The 23284-nt window shown below is 43.8% G+C and overlaps 1 protein-coding gene across 3 annotated transcripts in view; it reads left to right on the top strand.

Annotated features, from left to right (window-relative positions):
- The first annotated feature begins 11662 nt into the window (after positions 1–11662).
- ITGAL (integrin subunit alpha L) overlaps positions 11663–23284 on the top strand; it is a 49612-nt gene continuing 37990 nt past the window's right edge. For 2 of the 3 annotated variants that reach the window (XM_086374947.1, XM_086374946.1), the window contains exons 1-7: positions 11663–11883; positions 13201–13303; positions 14023–14114; positions 14217–14284; positions 20565–20682; positions 20807–20937; positions 21677–21822. In XM_086374947.1, coding sequence (XP_086231073.1) covers positions 11829–11883; positions 13201–13303; positions 14023–14114; positions 14217–14284; positions 20565–20682; positions 20807–20937; positions 21677–21822 — 713 coding nt within the window. In that variant the 5' untranslated portion in view covers positions 11663–11828. The remainder of the gene's footprint in view (positions 11884–13200; positions 13304–14022; positions 14115–14216; positions 14285–20564; positions 20683–20806; positions 20938–21676; positions 21823–23284) is intronic. The other variant, XM_086374948.1, reaches the window with a different exon arrangement.

Here is a 23284-nt window from a genome sequence, read left to right as displayed (position 1 = left end):
GCCTGCTCCAACCACCTGGAAGACTCAGTTGTTTTGAGGTCCGCCTGAGGGCCCCATGGTCTTTCATTTGGGATGAGGTTGTCAATAATGGGCAAACTTGGGACTTCCCTGGTGGTCCAGTGGCTACGATTCTGCGCTCCCAAGGGTTCAATCCCTGGTCGTGGAACTATAGCCCACAAGCTACAGGTAAAAGTTTGCATGCCACAACTGAAGATCCTGCATGCCACAACCAGGACTGGGTCAGCCAAATAAATAAATATTTAAAAAATAATAAAGGGCAACCATTTTTGAGCTTTGTTGAAGAGGTAGAGAAAGGTGGTCTGCAGAGAGGAAGTGCAGGATGAGGGGAGATGGGGTGCCCGCTCCAGCCACCTGGAAGACTCAGTTGTTTTGAGGTCCCCCTTAGGGCTCTGTGATATCCTTTAAACAGATTTATTCTTTTAATTTTAGCCAGTTCAGATGGGCTCCTGGTACTTGCCACAGTGTGAGATTTGGCCAAGATCTTCTTTCATAGGGAGTCAACCAAGGCCTTGAAGGGAATTATCCATAGTTCCTGAAGGAGTTTCAGGAATATTCATTCAGGAGGAGGGGTGGCAGAGAGGGTGAGGACAGTCTGATAGGTGATGAGCCTGAAAGGAGGCCTCCCTGATCACTTAGATATCCCCCCAAACAGTTCATACGGTGCAAACACTTGTACAATAACCAGTCTTCCAGATTCTGTTTTTCTGTTTGATCTACTCTGGGCAGTTCTACCTTCTAACCTCCTGGCAGCTGGGAAGAAGAAGAAGGAACCTTGTGGTGACCCAAATAGTTGTGTCAGAGTCATCCTGACAAGGGTGTCAAGACACCCAAGAGGAAGTAGTGGGTGGGGAGCCCGTGTCTGGGAAATAGCAGCTGATAGCAGCCGGTGGCATTTACACCAGCAGATCTGCTGTGAATCTAAAAAGAGAACTCTGCCCTGATTTGTCCTGGGTTTAGAGGCAGTTGGGCCTGGTGGATGGTGGGTGTGGCAGGGAGCCCTCAGCCCCTTCCTGTTGCCAGCTACATCAACCAGGGGCCCACTGGTCCCTGCACACTGGAGTCTCCCTCCTGCCGCACCCTTGCTTAGTCAATATTTTATTCATTCAAGAGCCACAGGAAAGGGACTTCTTTTCTGGTCCAGTGGGTAACAGTCTGTTCTCCCAATGCAGGGAGCCTGGGTTTGATCCCTGGTCAGGGAACCATTATTAGATCCTGCATGCTGCAACTAAGACCCAGCATAACCAAATAAACAAGCTTTAAAAAAAAAAAAAAAAAATGAGCCACAGGGAAGAAAAGGCTCAGTGTGAGAGTCTGAGTGGACTGGGACACGAGAGGCCATTAGGAGTGGATGCCGCCTTCCAAGTTATTGCTGTGCCTGGCTCATGGAGCTCATATTTCTATCTCTCATGACACATATTTCTCTGCATGTTTGCACTGCCCTCTCCTCACTTATAACTGGCCAATCCTCTCTCTGTTCCCCAGCTCACATTCTGGCAGAAGCCAATGGATTGCTTACCTGCCACCAGTGTGTTGTTTCGTGTTATACAGCCATTAAGTAAATTTCTGGTTCTAGGAACTCGGCCTTCTTCTTTAAACTCCTTCAACCTCTTCCTTTAGGATGATACAGATTTTTGGTTCTTAAGAGCCTAGATCCTGGAAAGCAAAAGCCTCTTAACTATCCTTAGAGAAAAGGGTAGCCCCAAGCATTCATTCATTCAGTAAATACTTATCGATTCAATATTTATTCACTCTGCTCCAAGTACTGTTTTAGGTACTGGGCATACACTGAGGGCTTCCCAGGTGGCGCTAGTGGTAAAAAAAAAAAAAAAAAAACCCGCCTCCCAATGCAGAAGACACGAGGGAAGATCCCTTGGAAGAGGGCATGGCAACCCACTCCACTATTCTTGCCTGGAGAATCCCCCAAGGACAGAGGAGGCTGGCGGGCTACAGCCCATAGGGTTGCAAAGAGTCGGACATGACTGAGTGACTAAGCACAGCACAGGGAGGACGGACAATCAACTGGATGGCTAAGGAAATTAGGTAGTAGAAAGAAGTAGTTTGTTAGTGTTAAGGAACAAGAACCTCAAGGAGATGAGGGAAGGAGCCTGCAAGAGAACAAGCGTCTGGAGGCAGAGGGTGATCAAAGAGCCGGGAGAGCAGAGAGGCTGAAAACGAGTGAGCTTGAGGGGGACAAGCTCAAACAGATAATGAGATGTCTGATGGATTAAAGCTGCATGGGCAATGGTGAGAACTTTGACTGGTATTTTGAGTGAAATAAGAGGAAGTTGGAGGGTTTTGAGCAAGAGACTGATGTGATCTTTTATTTTTATTTATTTATTTTTGGCTGAGCACATGCCATGTGGGATCCCAGTTCCTCAACCAGGGATCAACCCATGTCCCCTGCATTGGAAGCCTGAAGTCTTAACCACTGGACTACCAGGGATGTCTCTGACATATTTTCAAAGGACCCCTCTGGCTGTAGCAGAGGCAAAGTTGGAAGCAGGACAAGTTAGTTAGGGGACTGCCACAAAATCTAGGTACAAGGAGCTTCTGCATTGGTGAACAGGTGGAGGTGCTGGGAGAGGGTGATGCCTGGAGAGGACAAGGAAGCTCTTTCCTCACACCCTGCCCTGTTCATCTTTTCCTTCTGGCTGTTTCTGAATTATCACTTCAGTTTAGTCACTCAGTTGTGTCCGACTCTTTGTGACTCCAAGGATTGAAGCATGCCAGGCCTCCCTGTCCATCACCAAATCCTGGACCTTGCTCAAACTCATGTCCATCGAGTCAGTGATGCCATCCAACCATTTCATCCTCTGTCATCCCCTTCTCCTCCTGCCTTCAATCTTTCCCAGCATCTTCGCATAAGGTGGCCAAAGTATTGGAGTTTCAGCTGCAGCATCAGTCCTTCCAAAGAATATTCAGGACTGATTTTCTTTAGGATGGACTGGTTGGATCTCCTTGTGGTCCAAGGGACTCTCAAGAGTCTTCTCCAACACCACAGTTCAAAAGCATCAATTCTGTGGCGCTCAGCTTTCTTTATAGTCCAACTCTCACATCCATACATGACTACTGGAAAAACCATAGCTTTGACTAGACAGACCTTTGTTGGCAAAGTAATGTCTCTGATTTTCAATATGCTGTCTAGGTTGGTCATAGCTTTTCTTCCAAGGAGCAAGCATCGTTTAATTTCATGGCTGCAGTCACCATCCACAAGTGATTTTGGAGCCCTGCAAAATAAAGTCTGTCATTGTTTCTATTGTTTCCCCATCTATTTGCCATGAAGTAATGGGACCAGATGCCATGATCTTCGTTTTTTGAATGTTGAGTTTTAAGCCAACTTTTTCACTCTCATCTTTCACTTTCATCAAGAAGCTCTTTAGTTCCTCTTCACTTTCTGCCATAAGGGTGGTGTCATCTGAGTATCTGAGGTTATTGACATTTCTCCTGGCAATCTTGATTCCAGCTTGTGCTTCCTCCAGCCCAGCATTTCTCATGATGTACCCTGCATATAAGTTAAATAAACAGGGTGACAATATACAGCCTTGACGTACTCCTTTCCCAATTTGGAACCAGTCTGTTGCTCCATGTCTGGTTCTAACTGTTGCTTCATGACCTGCATACAGATTTCTCAGGAAGCAGGTCAGGCAGTCTGGTATTCCTATCTGTTGAAGAATTTTCCACAGTTTGTTGTGATCTACACAGTCAAAGGCTTTGGTGTAATCAATAAAGCAGAAGTAGATGTTTTTCTGGAACTCTCTTGCTTTTTTGATGGTCCAATGGATGTTGATCTCTGGTTCCTCTGCCTTTTCTAAATCCAGCCTGAACATCTGGTAGTTCATGGTTCACATACTATTGAAGCCTCGCTTGGAGAATTTTGAGCATTACTTTGCTAGCATGTGAGATGAGTGCAATTGTGCGATAGTTTGAGCATTTTTTGGCATTGCTCTTCTTTGGGATTGGAATGAAAACTGACTTCTTCCAGCCCTGTAGCCACTGCTGAGTTTTCCAAATTTGCTGGCACACTGAGTGCAGCACTTTCACAGCATTATCTTTTAGGAATTGAAATAGGTCAACTGAAATTCCATCACCTCCACTAGCTTTGTTCGTAGTGATGCTTCCTAAGGCCCACTTGACTTTGCATTCCAGGATGTCTGGCTCTAGGTGAGTGATCACACCATCATGGTTATCTGGGTCATGAAGATCTTTTTTTGTATAATTGTTCTGTGTATTCTTGCCACTTCTTCTTAATATCTTCTGCTTCTGTTAGGTCCATACCATTTCTGTCCTTTGTTGTGCCAATCTTTGCATGAAATGTTCTCTTGGTATCTCTAATTTTCTTGAAGAGATCTCTCATCTTTCCCATTCTATTGTTTTCCTCTATTTCTTTGCACTGATCACTGAGGAAGGCTTTCTTACCAGTCTTTGCTATTCTTTGGAGCTCTGCATTCAAATGGGTTTATCTTTCCTTTTCTCCTTTGCCTTTCACTTCTCTTCTTTTCTCAGCTATTTGAAAGGCCTCCTCAGATGACCGTTTTGCCTTTTTGCATTTCTTTTTTAACAAATAAATACTTTAAAAACACCTAGACATTACAACAGAGAAGGCAATGGCACCCCACTCCAGTACTTTTGCCTGGAAAATCCCATGGATGGAGGAGCCTGGTAGGCTGCAGTCCATGGGGTCGCTAAGAGTCAGACACAACTGAGCGACTTCACTTTCACTTTTTACTTTTCATGCATTGGAGAAGGAAATGGCAACCCACTCCAGTGTTCTTACCTGGAGAATCCCAGGGACGGGGGAGCCTGGTGGGCTGCCGTCTATGAAGTCACAGAGAGTCAGACACGACTGAAGTGACTTAGCAGACATTACAATGGAAACAATGTTGCCCACCATTCCTGTTCTACAGGATTAAGTTGTAAACCACAGCAGTTGCCCACTGACAGTGCAGGGAATTCCAGAAGAAAAATAGGTGGAGCTTTCTGTGTTTGGGATGTAGATAATTAAGATGCATGTCTAAGGAAGAATGTCAATGACCCCAGAGCTTGCATCTTCTTATATGTAGAAAAGTAGTAAAATCATTAATTTAAGATCTCTGGCTTTGTGATTAGATTAGTAATCTTTTACCAAGATGTATGGGCTTCCCAGGTGGTGCTAGTCGTAAAGAATACACCTGCCAATGCAGGAGACTAAGAGACCGGAGTTCCATCCCTGGATCTGGAAGATCCCTTGGAGTAGGAAATGGCAACCCACTCCAGTATTCTTGCCTGGAAGATTCCATGGACAGAGAAGCCTGGGAGGCTACAGTCCATGGGGTGGCAAAGAGTTGGACACAGCTGAGTGACTGAGCACACACACACCAAGACGTATGCTTGACAACATGTATTTCCCAGCCCCAAAGTCACATGTATCCTGGCTCCTCACTTCCCACTTGAGAGCAGTTCCTCAGAGCTATCTGAGAGGCCAGCTCCTGGGTATAATACTCAATAAGGTCTCAGATAAAACTGAAATTTGATGCTTTTATGGTGTGCATTTCTTTTTTTTTTTTTTTGGGGGGGGGTGCTTCCCTTATGGCTCAGCTGGTAAAGAATCTGCCTACAATGTGGGAGACCTGGGTTCAATCCCTGGGTTGGGAAGATTCCCTGGAGAAGGGAAAGGCTATCCACTCCAGTATTCTGGCCTGGAGAATTCCATGGACTGTATAGTCCATGGTGTTGCAAAGAATCGGACACGACTGAGAGACTTTCACTTTTCTTTTTTTTTCAGTTGACAAGACCATCAAGAAAAAAAAAGGTGAGACATTGACAAGTAAAGAAAAGGAGAATTGGTAGAATTGCCATAACTCCTCTGAAAGACAATTTATTATTATGTATTGTTTTTGAAGATATATATGCCTTATGACTTTAATTCTTATGGATATATCATAAGGAAATTTATAAAGAATAATGAAAGAGACATATACCAGGATTTTTATTGAAGCATTGCAACTCAATATCTATCAGAAAAGGAAGACTTAAAAAAAAAAAGAAAAGACTACATGTGAGCATAATCAAAAATGGAATATTACATAGCTGTCAAAATGAATAAACCAGAGCTATACATATCTGGGCTTTCCAGGTGATGCTAGTGGTAAAGAACCCACCTGCTAATACAGGAGACATGAGATGTGGGTTCGATCCCTGGGTGGGGAAGATCTGCTGGAGGAGGGCCATGGCAACCCACTCCAGTATTCTTGCCTGGAGAATCCCATAGACAGAGGAGTCTGGCAAGCTACAGTCCATAGGGTCACAAAGAGTTGGACATGATTGAAGTGACTTAGCACACACACATGCATTCATATCTACTTTGATTGGGCTCACAGACACTGAGTTAACAAAGCAAAGTACAGAACATTTTATACAGTTTGGAAATTATTTTATGTCGATTAAAAATCATAAATATCACAAAATGTATATTGTGACATATATACATACTAAAATATAAAAGCATCACTACCTTCAAACAATTGTAATTATTGCCTTGAGGAGAGGGCATCAGGGAGGATTACAGTATTATTTGTACTGTTACACTTACCAAAAATTATAGAATAATCTGATGCAAAAAAAAAAAAAATTCTGTGCACAAAATGATGATGACTTGAACCATGGAATGATCAATGATAAAGGTACAAAAGAACATAATATAAGGAATTCCCTGGTAGTTTAGTGGTTAAGACTCCACACTTCCAGTGCAAGGGCATGGGTTTGATCCCTGGTTGGGGAAGATCCCACATGCTGCAAGCTGTGGCCAAAAAAAAAAAAAAAAGCATGATACAAAGTCCTGTTTGCTTTCTTCAGTGGAGCAAGAGAAAATTCTCTCATCATTTTCAGATGAACCTACAGAAAAGTAAGACAATGAAAATCATTTTACCCTGGAGAGGGCACAGAGACTTGAGGCATCCGAGACACTGGTTCAGTCTTAGTTTCGTGGATTTTGTGTAACCTGGAACTTCCCAATCTGAGATCTCACTTGTCACTCCTCTGTGAGGTGATAAGTTTGAGCTCATTTCCATGGTCCTGTATGGAACAATTCTTAAGTGGAACTACCATGCCATTCTGAAGACAGCTGCATCTGTTGAGTCCAACCTATCCATGGCCATCTTTGCCCTGGGCTTGACCTCAGGTCCCGTCAGCCATCACCATGCCAACAGGATCTATTTCACACTGTTCATGTGATGCAGCCAAGATGACATAACACAGAAACCAGCTGCTGAAGCGGCTTCCTTAGAAGGAGGTGCATGTATGACCAACACTATGTGAGTTTCATCCTTTTTTCTCTAGATACTTGGTCTGTTTGAACACTGAGGAGACATTTGTAGCTTCCTGAAGCTACAAAGTGCAAGTAAGCCCCCCACATTCTGGGAAGTCAGAGGCCCAGTGCGGGAGACAGCATGTGATTCTTTTTTTTTTCAAACTGAAAACCAGAACGTGATAAATATACAAAAGAGTATACCCACCTGCTAAAACATACACATAAACTATAATCCAAAAAGTGGAGACTTTGAGATTGTTTCCTGAATTCCTTGCATCCCAGGTGCTCTATTCATTGCTACTGATACACTTAAAGTTTCTATAAACTTAAGCCCTAACTCAAGCATCTAAAATTTGAAGCTGGTGTGAAGCAAGGATTCCCAACCTCTGAGATCTAAAATGCCTGATAATCTGAGGTGGCACTGATGTAGTAAAAATAGAAATAAAGTGCACAATAAATGTAATGCTCTTGAATCATTCTGAAACCATCACCATCCCCCTACCTGACTCCCTGTCCAAGGAAATGTTGTCTTCCATAAAACCAGTCTCTGGTGCCAAAAAGTTTGGAGACTGCTGGACTGTATAGGAAAACCTTCACACTGGAGATGGCTAATTTGACTATTAATTCTGGGTTAGATGTTCCGTGGGCCTCCCTGGTGGCTCAGTGGTAAAGAGTCCATCTGCCAATGCAGGAGATATAGGTTCCATCCCTGGGTTGGGAAGATCCCCTGGAGGAGGGCATGGCAACCCACTCCAGTATTCTTGCCTGGAGAACCCTACGGACAGAGGAGCCTGGTGAACTATAATTCATGGGGTTTCAAAGAGTCAGTCGGACATGACTGAGCAAGTAAACAACAACAACAGATGCTCCATGGCGAGAGGAGAATTATAATTTTTCTAGACAGATAGAATCTGTATGCATTTAACTACTAGAATGATTTTTTGTCACAAAGAATGTACGACTCCAAATGGTTTTGTCGTTTTTTAGTTGCTAAGTCGTGTCCAACTCTTTGAGACCCTATGAACCGTAGCACTTCAGGCTTCCCTGTCTTCTACTTTCTCCTGGAGTTTGCTTAAACTCATGTTCATTGAGTCAGTGATGCCCATGGTTATTCTAGAGATTTTATTCTGTTACTTTATATACTTCTCTGATGCTTGAATTTTAAAATGTGCATTCTTTTTGTAGTTAAAAAACGGAAGAATTTGGTTAGCTGTAAATTGGAACTGCTGTACAGAGAATTAACGAAATCAGTCTGACTTACCAGATTTTAACTGAATTTGAAAAAGACTACTTAACATCATCTCATTACCAAGAGCTAGCTTGTCACATTGTAACTGCTTGGCAGTAGATTACCGGTAATCTGCTTGCAAAAGCTTTCCCCAGGGGACTTCCCTGGTTATGACTGGGACTCCATGCTTCCAATACAGAGGGTGCAGGTTCGAACTCACTTACTGTGGTGCAGCCAAAAAGAAAAAAGAAAAAAAGCCTTCCTTAAGGCAATAATACTGGAAGTGATCTTACTGGTTGAGCAGGATCTCCTCACAACAGGAATATAATCTGAAGTGTATCAGCATTCCCTTCCCATAAACAAGTACACTTCCTCTATTCTGTTGTGTTTTTAATATATATATATATATTTTTAAATTACCCAGGTTGGGGTTTCCCTAGTGGCTCAGTGGTAAAGTAGCCACCTGCCAATGCAAGAGACATGGCTTTGATCCCCAATCTGGGAGGATGCTACATGCTTTGGAGGAACTCAGCCCGTGCACCACAACGGTTCTCTAGAGCCCGCAAGCCACAGCTGCTGAGCTTCGTGCCCTAGACCCCATGCTCCGCAACAAGAGAAGCCACTGTAATGAGAAGCCCAAGCACCACACCAGAGAGTAGCTCCCTCTCACCGCAACTAGAGAAAAGCCCTCACAGCGACGAAGACCCAGTGCAGCCAAAAACAAATGAGTAAATAAAATTAAAGCTACCCAAGTTTTACATCTTTGTTGTTAAAAAAAAAAAAATGTTTTTTCCAGAAATATGTAATCTATATTCTGCCTAGGTAGCCACTGTTTGGAGTCTGGTTGTGTCCTTTCAGATTATTATTTTTTCTACACACTCATGATTTCAACTTCCATTTTCCCCTCTTTCTTTTTTTAAAAGATATAAATCACACACTATTCATCAGTTTCTCAAACATTCACAAAGTTGTGCAACTATCACCTCTAATTTCAGAACATTTCCTCACTCTAATTACCAATCTATTTTCTGTCCCTAGAGATTTGCCTGTTCTGGAGATTTCACCTCAGTGCAATTATACAGTATCTGAACTTTTGTGCCCGACTTCTTTCACATAGCATGATTTTCAAGGCTTATCCATGTTGAAGCATGTACTAATATTTCATCCTTCTAAAAATATTTGTTTTTTAAGCTCAACAATTTGTATTTATTTATTTAGCTGCCTTGGGTCTTAGCTCTGGCACGGGGGATCTTTTGTCGTTGTTGCAGCGCATGGACTATCTACTTGTGGCCTGCAGGCTCCAGAGCTTGTAGGCTCAGTAGTTGTGACTTGGACTTAGTTGCTCTGAGGCCTGTGGGATCTTAGTCCCCAGACCAGGAATTGAACTCGAGTCCCTTGCATTGCAAGGAGGATTCTTAATCACTGGACCTCAAGGGAAGTCCCTAATTTTTTTAAATTTATTTTTTTTCTTATTCACTTATTTTTCTTAGCCACACTGCATGACATATACGATCCTCGTTCCCCGACCAGGGACCAAACCCAAGCCCCAAGTGGATGCACAGAATGTCAGCCACTGGACCATCAGGGAGGTACCAACTTCATTCTTTTTTAAAAAAAATTTCTTTTAACACCAAAAATACTTTGTACTGGGGTATAGACGATTAACAATGTTGTGATAGTTTTAGGTGAACAGCAAAGGGTCTCAGCCATACATACACATTTATCCATTCTCTACCAAACGCCCTCCCATCCAGGCTGGCACATAACATTGAGCAGGATTCCATGTGCTATACAACGGGTCTTTGTTGGTTACCCATTTCAAAGACAGCAGTGTGTTCTTGACCCTCCTGAAGTCCTTAACTATCCCTTCCCCCTGGGGCAACCATGAGTTCGTTTTCTGAGTCTGTGAGTCTCTTTCTGTTTTGTAGATAAGTTTATTTGTGTCATTTCTTTTTAGATTCCACATGTAGGGGATGTCATAACGTTCTTTTTTTATGACTGAGTACTATTCTGTTGTACGAATAGACCATGTTTTGCTTACCCATTCATCAGTTGGTAGATGTTTGCATTGTTGCCAATTTTGGGTTAATATGAATAATGCTGATTTGAGCACTCTTGCACAAGTTTTTTTGCAAACACGTGTTTTCAGTTCTTTTGGATCTAGACTGAAACTGTGTTTAACTTTTCTGAGGAACTGTCAAAGTGTTTTCTACAGTAGTTTAAATTCCCACTGGTAAAGTAAGAAGGGTTCCGATGTCTCCACATTCTCACGAATGCTTACTTCTTCTCTTTCTTTCATTTTTAGCCATCCTCGTGGGTGTGAAGTGGTATCTTTTAGTGTTGATTTGCATTTCTCTAATGACTAATAATGTTGGACATTTTCATGTGCTCAGTGGCCATTTTATATACTGTCTTTGGAGAAATGTCTGTTAAAATTCTTTGCCCACTTGAAAAACTGGGTTGTCTTTTTATCATTGAGCTACAAGAGTTCTGCATATATTCTGTTTTGTTTTTCCCTTTTTCGGCTACACCTCACAGCATGTGGGATCTTAGTCCCCAGAACAAGAATTAAATCCACTCCCCCTGCAGTAGAAGCTTGGAATCCTAGCCACTGAACCGCCTGGGAAGTCTCACCAGAGTTCTTTATATATTCTGGATACAAGTCCTGTACCAGATGATTTACAAATCATATATCTTCCATTCTGTGGAAATTAGTGTTTTGTTGTTATTTTTTAGACTCAAAATGAATGATTAAATACACTGCTCTGTAACTTGCTTTTTTTTCTTCAGCAGTGATTGAGCATATCACGGGCATCTTTCAATGTCAAGGGAAAGCTACCTCATCCTTTTTCCCCCACCCCCATCTTATTTTTTCTTTCCTCCTTCTTTTTTTGTGGCTACATGCATTCCATGACGGTTGTACCACAGTTCATCTGACCAGTCTTCCCCTGAGCTTTAACGAATCTTAAGTTCTCGTGTTGGTGAAGGACTAAGACACCGCAGCTGCTGGGCAGCACGACTGTGCTGTCTTCCCCAGGATAATATAAAAATGCAAGAGGCACAGGAAATGTCTAACCTGCTAAACTTCCTCTCAAACCCACAGTTTCACAACCTGCCTAGGCACAACCCTCTCCCCCAGATTCTGTCACCAGCCTGGCGCCTCTGTGAGAAAGTTCCACTGCAAGACGCCCTGGGACTTTATCATTTCCCTCTTTCAAAGAGTCCTGTCGCCAGTAAATCCCAAGAGCCCTCTGAGACTATACCTGGGCTGGCTCCCTCCAGCTGGCTTGAAGGATGAATTCCTGCATCAACGTGCTGAGGTTGCTGCTGTCTGGACCTTTTGTCTTTGGTAGGCAAGGGAGATGGGGAGGGGAAGCGGCATGCCTCTGTGCTGAGGGAAACAGCAGGACTTTGTAGAACGGAGTAAATGAGCAGCTGATTTAAGGGTGGCATGAGCCGTAGGTAATGCGGGGCCCTGGGGAATCCTGGAGAGAGGGGAAGAAAAACAAAGTCAGACAAACAAACTACAGGCAGGATCTGAAGGTCTTTTCAGGCAAAAGACGGAAAAAAGGTCACAGCAGTGAGAGGTGGAGGAGGGGCCCTTAGAAAGGAGATGTGCCTGCGTGCTAAGTTGCTTCAATTGTGTCCAACTTTATGCAAACCCTGGAGAAGGAAATGGCAACCCACTCCAGTGTTCTTGCCTGGAGAATCCCAGGGACAGGGGAGCCTGGTGGGCTGCTGTCTATGGGGTCGCGCAGAGTCGGACACAACTGAATCGACTTAGCAGCAGCAGCATGGACTGTAACCCGCCAGGCTCCTCTGTCCATGGGATTCTCCAGGCAAGAACTGGAGTGGGGTGCCATGCTTTTTGGGGGGAATGGTTAATGCACACATAGATCTGGCCTAGGATCTGGTTCTATGCGTGCTTCTACCTCTCATTGTCATCTTGGACAAGTCCCTTCCCTCTTTCTGGGGCTCAGTTTCTTCATCTAAATAAACGAGGCCTGCATCTCTGACATCTTAAGATGTGTGAAATAAGCCCAAGACCTGTAAGGAAAGCAGGGCTGAAAAAAGACAGTTTGGGGCCTTTCAGATGACACCAAGGATCACTGAGGTTGGGGAGGCAATGGGGAATTTGAGATCTAATGGTTATGGCAGAGACTGGTCCATGGGGGTGGGGGAAGTTAGGGAGCGTTACTTGAGCAAGGAGGCAGCCTCACAGCATCAGGGGATCTCCAACTTTCACAGGGAGGAAGCCTGAGGCTAATGATCTGAGTTTTCAGGGCGACTGGGCCCCATGTCCCAGGAAGAAGTGGATGTGTGAGGAGATGCAAACCCTTGCGGCATCCCATTGCCAAGGGGGGCCCCTTCAGATTGCTCCTCCGTTAGGTGCCACCATCTTCTCATCCTTCCTTTGCTGAGAGGCCAGTCGGAAGTGTGTGTCCTTTAGAGCTCTGGGTAGTAGGAATTGCTGCTTCCATATGTCCTGTAGTCCAGGCCCCCAGGAGAGGTTGGAGGGCAGTTCCTGGTCCTGCCCCAGGTATGGGTGGCCTGACCACACTGGGGGCGTGTGGTTGGCGGCCAATCAGCGCCTGCCACTGTGGGGGCTTGTGAGGTAAGGAGGAGCCCCTGGTCGGAAGTGGCTGACCCGCTTTTGGTCTCTCAGCCCCAGCCTGGAGCTACAATCTGGATGTGCGACATGTGCAAAACTTCTCCTTTCCACTTGCCGGGAGGCATTTTGGGTACCGCGTTCTGCAAGTTGGAAATGGGTGAGTGTTGCCACAGGCCCTCTCTGCCCTGACCAGGACCTTCCTGTTTTGAGGAGTCTGTAGTGGGATCCAAGCAAGGCCATCTGATAGTAGGATGAGAACCATCCATCGTTAAAGCGCCCCGGGACTTTCCTGGTGGTCCAGTGGTTAGGACCCCAAGCTTCCACTTCAGGGGCAGAGTTCAATCCCTGGTCAGGGAACTAAGACCCCACATTGTGGTGTGAAAAGTGGAAAAAAAAAAAAGCCCTATAAGTGCCTAATAGAATACATATGACAACCCCTAAAACGCTTTGCCACACTTTCTCAGTTCCAGACTCTCTCCCAAACTAAACAGTGAACTCCTTCAAGGCAGAGATTTTGTTTCTCTCTCAAAACCCCTCTCCATCCCTAGTACATAGCACATAGCAGGTAAGCCATATGTGACTTTTGAATTGATTGCTGATTGAATGAAACCACAGTGTCACATTCTGGCAGATCATTCTCTGGGCCTGTTTTTCTGTACAGTCAATGGAAAAGATCCTTAACTTTCTAGAATTCTGGCATATTGGATTATTTTTCTGGGGTCCAATAAGGAAGAGATGGGAACTTAGCATCCACCCAGATAGGGAGTGGCTGAATTGCTTCCAGAAACCTTTTGGGAGGTCTGAACCCCCTTAATAGGTCGGAGTAGTTGGTAAAGACCTGGGCAGCTCCATCTGACAGGTGGAATTCCTCATCAGGGTTGTCGTGGGAGCTCCAAGCGAAGGGAACAGCATGGGAAACCTGTATCAATGCCAGCCAGAAACTGGAGACTGCCTGCCAGTCACACTGAGTGAGTAACTGGTTTGGGAGGAATATGCTCAGGAAGTCGAGGCTGGCCCCATCACACCTGGGTTGCCTAAGTTTCTCCAGGTGAATCTTCTGGTGCCCACAGGTTCCAACTATACCTCCAAGTACTTGGGAATGACCTTGGCAACAGACCCCACAAGTGACAACCTGTTGGTAAGATTTTTGTATAGTGTGATGTCAGTACCTATGAAGCTTTTGCTAGGAAAGAGAGATGAAAGAAAAAAGTGAATTAAAGATCCTATACAGATGAATGAAGAAAATGTGGTACATGTATACAGTGGAATATTGCTGTTGTTTAGTCTCTGAGTTGTGTCTGACTCTTTGCAACCCCATGGACTATAGCCCACCAGGCTCCTCTGTTCATGGGATTCTCCAGGCAAGAATCCTGGAGTGGGTTGCCATTTCTTCTTCCAGGGGATCTTCCTGATCCAGGGACCAAACCCAAGTCTCCTGAACTGCAGGTGGATTCTTTACCATTGAGCCACTGGGGAAACCCCACAAGGGAGTGTTACTTAGCCATAAGAAGGAACCAAACTGGGTCATTTGTAGAGATGTGGATGGACCTAGAGTCTGCATGCAGAGTGAAGAAAATCAGAAAGAGAAAAACAAATATCGTATATTAACATATGTATGTGGAATCTAGAGAAGTGATATAGATGAATCCATTTGCAGGTCAGAAATAGAGACGCAGACGGAGAAAATGGATGTGTGGACACAATTGGAGAGGGGAGGGTGGGACGAATTGGGAGATTAGAATGGAAACATATACACCGTCATGTGTAAAATAGCTAGCTAGTGGGAAGCTTTTGTATAGCACAGGGAGTTAAACTCAGTGCTCTGTGATGACTTAGAGGGGTGAGATGAGGGGAGTGGGAGGGAGGTCCAAGAGGGCCCAAGAGGGAGGTCCAAGAGGGCCATGTATACGTATAGCTGATTCACTTCGTTGTACAGCAGAAATTAACGTAACATTGTAAAGCAAATATACTCCGATTTTTAAAAAAAGATCCTATGGAAGATTAAAGGCACCAGAGAGATTTAGATTCAGTTAGCATTTATTGTGGAGAAGGCAACGGCACCCCACTCCAGTACTCTTGCCTGGAAAATCCCATGGACGGAGGAGCCTGGTGGGCTGCAGTCCACGGGATCGCTAAGAGTCGGACACGACTGAGCGACTTCCCTTTCACTTTTCACTTTCATGCATTGGAGAAGGAAATGGCAACCCACTCCAGTGTTCTTGCCTGGAGAATCCCAGGGACGGGGCGGGCCTGGTGGGCTGCCGTCCATGGGGTCGCACAGAGTCGGACACGACTGAAGCGACTTAGCAGCAGCAGCAGCATTTATTGAGACCCAACTATCAGCTCTTTTTAGGACCTTACCTACCTCAGTTTTTTTTTTTCCCAAATGTGAAATATCTGTGACCATTCATACACAAGATGACTTACAGTTGTACACAACTTTAACGTTTTAATAGTTATACATTGATTTAATGGTTTATTAGAAAAAAATATACAAGTCCCTCAAATTCATGATTCCTTGGATTGCATTGCTTCAGTTCAGTTTAGTTCAGTCGCTCAATCATGTCCGACTCTTTGCTACCCCATGAGTCGAAGCACGCCAGGCCTCCCTGTCCATCACCAACTCCTGGAGTTCACTCAGACTCATGTCTATTGAGTCAGTGATGCCATCCAGCCATCTCATCCTCTGTCATCCCCTTCTCCTCCTGCCCCCAATCCCTCCCAGCATCAGAGTCTTTTCCAATGAGTCAACTCTTCGCATGAGGTGGCCAAAGTACTGGAGTTTCAGCTTCAGCATCATTCCTTCCAAAGAAATCCCAGGGCTGATCTCCTTCAGAAGGGACTGGTTGGATCTTCTTGCAGTCCAAGGGACTCTCAAGAGTCTTCTCCAACACCACAGTTCAAAAACATCAATTCTTTGGCGCTCAGACTTCTTCACAGTCCAACTCTCACATCCATACATGACCACAGGAAAAACCATAGCCTTGACTAGACGAACCTTTGTTGGCAAAGTAATGTCTCTGCTTTTGAATATGCTATCTAGGTTGGTCATAACTTTCCTTCCAAGGAGTAAGCATCTTTTAATTTCATGGCTGCAGTCACCATCTGCAGTGATTTTGGAGCCCAAAAAAATAAAGTCTGACACTGTTTCCACTGTTTCCCCATCTATTTCCCATGAAGTGGTGGGACCAGATGCCATGATCCTAGTTTTCTGAATGTTGAGCTTTAAGCCAACTTTTTCACTCTCCACTTTCACTTTCATCAAGAGGCTTTTGAGTTCCTCTTCACTTTCTGCCATAAGGGTGGTGTCATCTGCATATTTGAGGTTATTGATATTTCTCCCAGCAATCTTGATTCCAGCTTGTGCTTCTTCCAGTCCAGCATTTCTCATGATGTACTCTGCATATAAGTTAAATAAGCAGGGTGATAATATACAGCCTTGATGTACTCCTTTTCCTATTTGGAACCAGTTTGTTGTTCCATGTCCAGTTCTAACTGTTGCTTCCTGATCTGCATACAAATTTCTCAAGAGGCAGATCAGGTGGTATTCCCATCTCTTTCAGAATTTTCCACAGTTTATTGTGATCCACACAGTCAAAGGCTTTGGCATAGTCAATAAAGCAGAAATGGATGTTTTTCTGGAAGTTTCTTGCTTTTTCCATGATCCAGCAGATGTTGGCAATTTGATCTCTGGCTCCTCTGCCTTTTCTAAAACCAGCTTTAACATCAGGAAGTTCACGGTTCACATATTGCTGAAGCCTGGCTTGGAGAATTTTGAGCATTACTTTACTAGCATGTGAGATGAGTGCAATTGTGCGGTAGTTTGAGCATTCTTTGGCATTGCCTTTCTTTGGGATTGGAATGAAAACTGACCTTTTCCAGTCCTGTGGCCACTGCTGAGTTTTCCAAATTTGCTGGCATACTGAGTGCAGCACTTTCACAGCATCATCTTTCAGGATTTGAAATCACTCAACTGGAATTCCATCACCTCCACTAGCTTTGTTCATAGTGATGCTTTCTAAGGCCCACTTGACTTCACATTCCAGGATGTCTGGCTCTAGGTGAGTGATCACGCCATTGTGATTATCTGGGTTGTGAAGATCTTTTTTGTACAGTTCTTCTGTGTATTCTTGCCATTTCTTAATATCTTCTGCTTCTGTTGGGTCCCTACCATTTCTGTCCTTTATCGAGCCCAGCTTTGCATGAAATGTTTCCTTGGTATCTCTAATTTTCTTGAAGAGATCTCTAGTCTTTCCCTTTCTGTTGTTTTCCTCTATTTCTTTGTATTGATCACTGAGGAAGGCTTTCTTATCTCTTCTTGCTATTCTTTGGAACTCTGCATTCAGATGCTTATATCTTTCCTTTTCTCCTTTGCTTTTCGATTCTCTTCTCCCTTCACAGCTATTTGTAAGGCCTCCCCAGACAGCCATTTTGCTTTTTTGCATTTCTTTTCCATGGGGATGGTCTTGATCCCTGTCTCCTGTACAATGTCACGAACCTCATTCCATAGTTCATCAGGCACTCTATCTATCATATCTAGTCCCTTAAATCTATTTCTCACTTCCACTGTATAATCATAAGGGATTTGATTTAGGTCATACCTGAACGGTCTAGTGGTTTTCCCTACTTTCTTCAATTTCAGTCTGAATTTGGCAATAAGGAGTTCATGATCTGAGCCACAGTCAGCTCCTGGTCTTGTTTTTGCTGACTGTATAGAGCTTCTCCATCTTTGGCTGCAAAGAATATAATCAATCTGATTTCGGTGTTGACCATCTGGTGATGTCCATGTGTAGAGTCTTCTCTTGTGTTGTTGGAAGAGGGTGTTTGCTATGACCAGTGCCTTCTCTTGGCAAAACTCTATTAGTCTTTGCCCTGCTTTGTTCCATATTCCAAGGCCAAATTTGCCTGTTACTCCAGGTGTTTCTTGACTTCCTACTTTTGCATTCCAGTCCCCTATAATGAAAAGGACATCATTTTTGGGTGTTAGTTCTAAAAGGTCTTGTAGGTCTTCATAGAACCGTTCAACTTCAGCTTCTTCAGCATTACTGGTTGGGGCATAGACTTGGATTACTGTGATATTGAATGGTTTGCCTTGGAAACCAGAGATCATTCTGTTTTTGAGATTGCATCCAAGTACTGCATTTCGGACTCTTTTGTTGACCATGATGGCTACTCCATTTCTTCTGAGGGAATGATTCCTGCCCGCAGTAGTAGATATAATGGTCATCTGAGTTAAGTTCACCCACTCCAGTCCATTTTAGTTCGCTGATTCCTAGAATGTCGACATTCACTCTTGCTATCTCCTGTTTGACCACTTCCAATTTGCCTTGATTCATGGACCTGACATTCCAGGTTCCTATGCAATATTGCTCTTTACAGCATCGGACCTTGCTTCTATCACCAGTCACATCCACAGCTGGTTATTCTATTTGCTTTGGCTCCATCCCTTCATTCTTTCTGGAGTTATTTCTCCACTGATCTCCATTAGCATATTGGGCACCTACTGACCTGGGGAATTCCTCTTTCAGTATGCATTGCTTAGGATGAGGTTAAAGTTGTAAAAAGTAAATTTTAAGCAACAAAGTCCTGGGTTTTTTTGTTTTGTTTTTAATTCTATTGAAGTCTAGATGATTTACAATGTTGTGTTAATTTGTGCTGTACAACATAGTGACTCAGTTATACGTATGTTTTTTCATATTCTTTTCCATTATGGCTTATGACAAGATATTGGATATAGTTTCCTGTGCTATACAGTAGGACCTTGCTGTTTATCCTATGTATAATATACATTATATAGGATAACTATATATAATAGTTTGCATTTGCTAATCTCAAACTCCCAATCCTGTCCTCCCCTATCCCTTCTCTCCCAACAATGTCCTATTATATAACACAAGGAACTATATTCAATATCTTGTCATAAGCCATAATGGAAAAGAATGTGTGTGTGTGTGTGTGTGTATATATATATATATGTAACGGAAACACTTTGCTGTACTCTAGAAACTAACGTTGTAAATCAACTGTACTTCACTTTTAAAAATATAAATTTTAATTAAATGAAATATTAAATAAATAATAGTATGTGTGATATGCCCATATGGCAGAAATTGTGAATTCATACACAAATGCCTAAAGCTTGAGAAACCTTGCGTTATCTCTTCTAATCCTTAGGACAGAGGTGAGATAGGGATCAGTATACACATTTTACACAGGAAGAAACAGGACTGAAGGGGTTAAAAGCCTTTGTCAAGATCACACGGTTTTAAGGAGGTAGACCCAGGATTTGAATCAAATTGCTATCTGAGCCAGAGTTTGTTGTTCTTCACAGTTCATCTCAGCAGTATCCTTCTGACCCAGGTGTATGAGAGACAGAAGGTTAAGTGAGTGAAATAAAGGGTTGGGTGAAAAGTTCCTTTGGGTTCAGTATGGAAAAACGCAAACAAACATTTTGGCCAACCCAATATTTATCCAGTATTTAATTGGAGTTTGGCTACTTAGCTATGATTACTAGGCACTGTACTGGGTTCTGATGGGGGAAAGGGGAATGAGATATAAAGATGACTATGACATAAGCCAGACCTTTCAAAATTACAGTCTGGCAGGAAAGACAGTCATCAAAAAGGAGGCAGCATTGAAGATTCTAGGAATAGAGGGTCATTTGATTTGGTGTAAACGCAGAATGTGTTTTTGGGAATAGAGGCAGATGGGCCTGGAAATGTATACTAGTGCCCACTGAAACAATATGAATGCCAAACTAAGGAGTTTAGGTTTCATCCTGGAGGCAGTGAGCATCCATTGGCGTATAGCATTGGTAGTAAGGATGAAGAGACTGATACAAAAGACCTGGAGGCTGAATTACCTTGCCTGGGTAACCAGTTGGATATAAGGAATGAGGGTCGAGGGATAATGATGCTAAAGGGCAAAGTAGACTTGGTGTTTCTGTTTGATGGCTCAAGGAGCTTTCAGAAAGATGAATTTCAGAAAATTATGGACTTCATGAAGGATGTGATGAAGGTTTTTGTTCTTGGTTGATGATGCACAAAAGACACACAGCAAGAGGAAGCCCCAACCCGTTTTATTTTTTAATAATTTAATTAAATTTTTTTTTAGCTGGACTGAGTCTTCATTGCTGAGTGGGCTACTCTCCATTGTAGTTGCAGGCTTTTCACTGCAGCACCTTCTCTTATTGCAGAGTACAGGCTCTAGAACACATGGCTTTCAGTAGTTTTGGCTTCTGGGCTCTAGAACACAGGCTCAATTGTTGTGGCACATGAATTAGTTACTCTGAGGCATGTGAGGTCTCCCCGGATCAGGGATCGAACCCGTGTCTCCTGCATTGGCTAGCAGATTCTTTACCACATGGAGCCACCAGGGAAGCCCACCTCAACCTTTTTGAAACTCTTTGCTTCCTTCAGGCCTGTGATCCTGGGCTGTCTCGAACATGTGACCAGAACATCTATCTAAGTGGTCTGTGTTACCTCATCCACGAGAACCTGAGGGGTCCGGTGCTGCAAGGGCACCCTGGTTATCAGGGTAAGGAATGGGGGGCCAAGTGGGGAGCGATACCTCCGAGTGGTTGCCCTTTCATGGGAACAAGCATGGGCAGGCCAACCCCTGGAGACTCTTTACCAAGTCCCTCCGTGTCTGACCTCTGTAGAATGTATAAAGGGCAACGTAGACTTGGTATTTCTGTTTGATGGCTCAATGAGCTTGCAGCAAGATGAATTTGAGAAAATTGTGGACTTCATGAAGGATGTGATGAAGAAACTCAGCAACTCTTCCTACCAGGTAAATATAGTAGTTAGGATTCCTGGTGGTAGGCAATAGTTACCTAAAGGCGTAAAGGGAAAATCTAGTATTAATACAAAGTGTCTCTATAACCTAAGGGCATGACTATTACTGGACCTTTGCTTCGAGAATTCTCCCTAATTCGTATTTCTGTTTCTTTTTGGCTCTTGCTTCCCTCTTTTATTTCTTTCTGTTTCTCTCTGCAGACTGGCTCTCAGCTTCTTTAGATCACATGGGCTGGTGGAAAGTGCCCAAGTTCACATGTTCAAGCTGCAGGAGGGCTGTTGGTTTTTTTTTTTTAATTTTTTAAATCATCTTCTCAAGCAGCCCCTCCCTCTGTAAATTCCAATTTCACACAGGAAAGATTTTGACTGGCCTCACCTCAGTCCAGTGGCCAACTTCGGCCCAGCCAGTTGTATCCAGTTTTGCAGGGTCATATTCATACTGAGCAGAAATACGGCTGCTAGGAACCATCTCTGTTGGTGAGGTGGGCAAACCCAGAGAGCCAGAGCCCAGCAGACAGCATTCTATAAGGGATTTGAAATGCATTTATTTCTGTGTTTGTTTATATACAACCTCATTTTCTTCTTCTTTTTTTATACAGCCTGATTTTCAAAAGAATGATTTGAGGCAGGAATGTGGAGTTGGGTTGCCCAGGTCTTGGATAAGAAGTTGAGATTGGAGCAGACAAGTGGGAAGGGCTGTGTAAAGAGTTTCATGTCTTCTTTCTTCTTTCTAGTTTGCGGCTGTTCAGTTTTCTACATATTTCAAAACAGAATTTACTTTCTTGGATTACATTAGACAGAAGGACCCTGACGCTCTGTTGGCTGGAGTCAAACACATGCGTTTGTTGACCAACACCTTTGGTGCCATCAACTATGTTGCGTGAGTTCCCTTTTGTGAAAGATCCCATCCATTGGTTGTTCTGGGTATTACTAGCTTCTTCAGGTGGCAAGGTGTAGGAACTCAACAGGTAGATCTAGCAAGGGACAGGTTATTGTAAGAATTCAAGTGGAGCAATTTTAGTTCAGGTCCTTTTATTGATTTATTTTTAGTTGAATAATTGCTTTACAATGTCATGTTGGTTTCTGCCATACAGCCACGTGAATCAGCCATAAGTGTACATATGTCTCCTCCCTCTTGAACCTTACTCCCACCTTCCACCTCATCCCACCTCTCTCGGTCCTCACAGAGCACCGGGCTCAGCTCCCTGAGTTATACAGCAACTTTCTAGTAGATATTTGTTTTACATATGGTAATGTATATGTTTCAATGTCACTCTCACGACCTTTTTTTAAAATTTTTATTTATTTATTTATTTTTGGCTGTGTCAGGTCTTAGTTTCTGCATGTGGGATCTAGTTCCCTGACCAGGGATCAAACCTGGGCCCCCTGCACTGGGAGCGTAGAGTATAGGCCACCTGACCACCAGGGAAGTCTCTCATTGGTGATTTTGGACAGAGGAGTGATCATCTGACTTATGTTTTTAAAAGAATCCCTCCAGCTGCAGAGTTGTGATCAGACTGTGGAAGGGGCAAGGGTGGAAGCAGGGAGGCCAGTTTGCAGGCTATTGAACAATCTAGAAGAGAGATGATGGTGGCTTAAACCAGGGTGGGAATCCTTGAACAGGATCCATGATAGACCATGTTCAGGTGGATGGAAGCTGGGGAAACATTTGCATCCGAGATAGAACCAGAGGTATTGGCAGCAAGTGGTTTTGACACGGCCCACCCATCAGGTTCTTCTGTCCTTGGCAGCTTCCACGTGTTAATAGCTCTCCCCTTCTCCCCTCATATCTCTTCACCTCACACTGTGGCCTCTCCAGGTGACTTTCAGCTTCTGTGCCCAAAGCAGATCATGTCCTAAGTCAGGGATGGTGGGATGGCCACTCTTGGATAAATTGTCCATCTTTGGTTAGCTGTGGGGTGAGGAGAGAAGGATGGTTCAGATAGAGTGGCTGTCCCAGGGGAAGTTGTGGGCAGCCTGTCTCGCTTCAGAAAGAGGCTGTGGCCAGGGCAGGAATTTGCAGCCTGGACCTGTCCAGAATTTAGTCGTCCTTGCTTTCTCTTCTGTCACATGACTGAGCACCTACTCGAGTCAGGACCCAGAGATACAGCAGCAAATCAAATATGGCTCTTTCCTCAGGGAGCTCATGATTTGTGGGGGAGATTGATGTAGAAACAAGTCTCTTTGATTCCCTAGGAAACTTGCTGTTGCAGAGATGTACAGGCAGCCTGGAGATGGTTGGGAAGGCACAGGTGGTGTTGAATGAGCTTTCTCTAGAAGAGTGCCTTTCCAGTTTTCTTTGGCTATGTAACCCATCTTTCCACTGGAATCTCACCTAGATC

This window comes from Bos grunniens, chromosome 25 (genome assembly GCF_055505025.1).
Source record: "Bos grunniens cultivar Pamir isolate PY7600 chromosome 25, Bosgru_T2T1.0, whole genome shotgun sequence".
NCBI classification, from domain to species: Eukaryota; Metazoa; Chordata; class Mammalia; order Artiodactyla; family Bovidae; genus Bos; species Bos grunniens.
The sequence above is the reverse complement of the archived record's forward strand: the minus strand, read 5'-3'. Positions and strand labels throughout refer to the sequence as shown.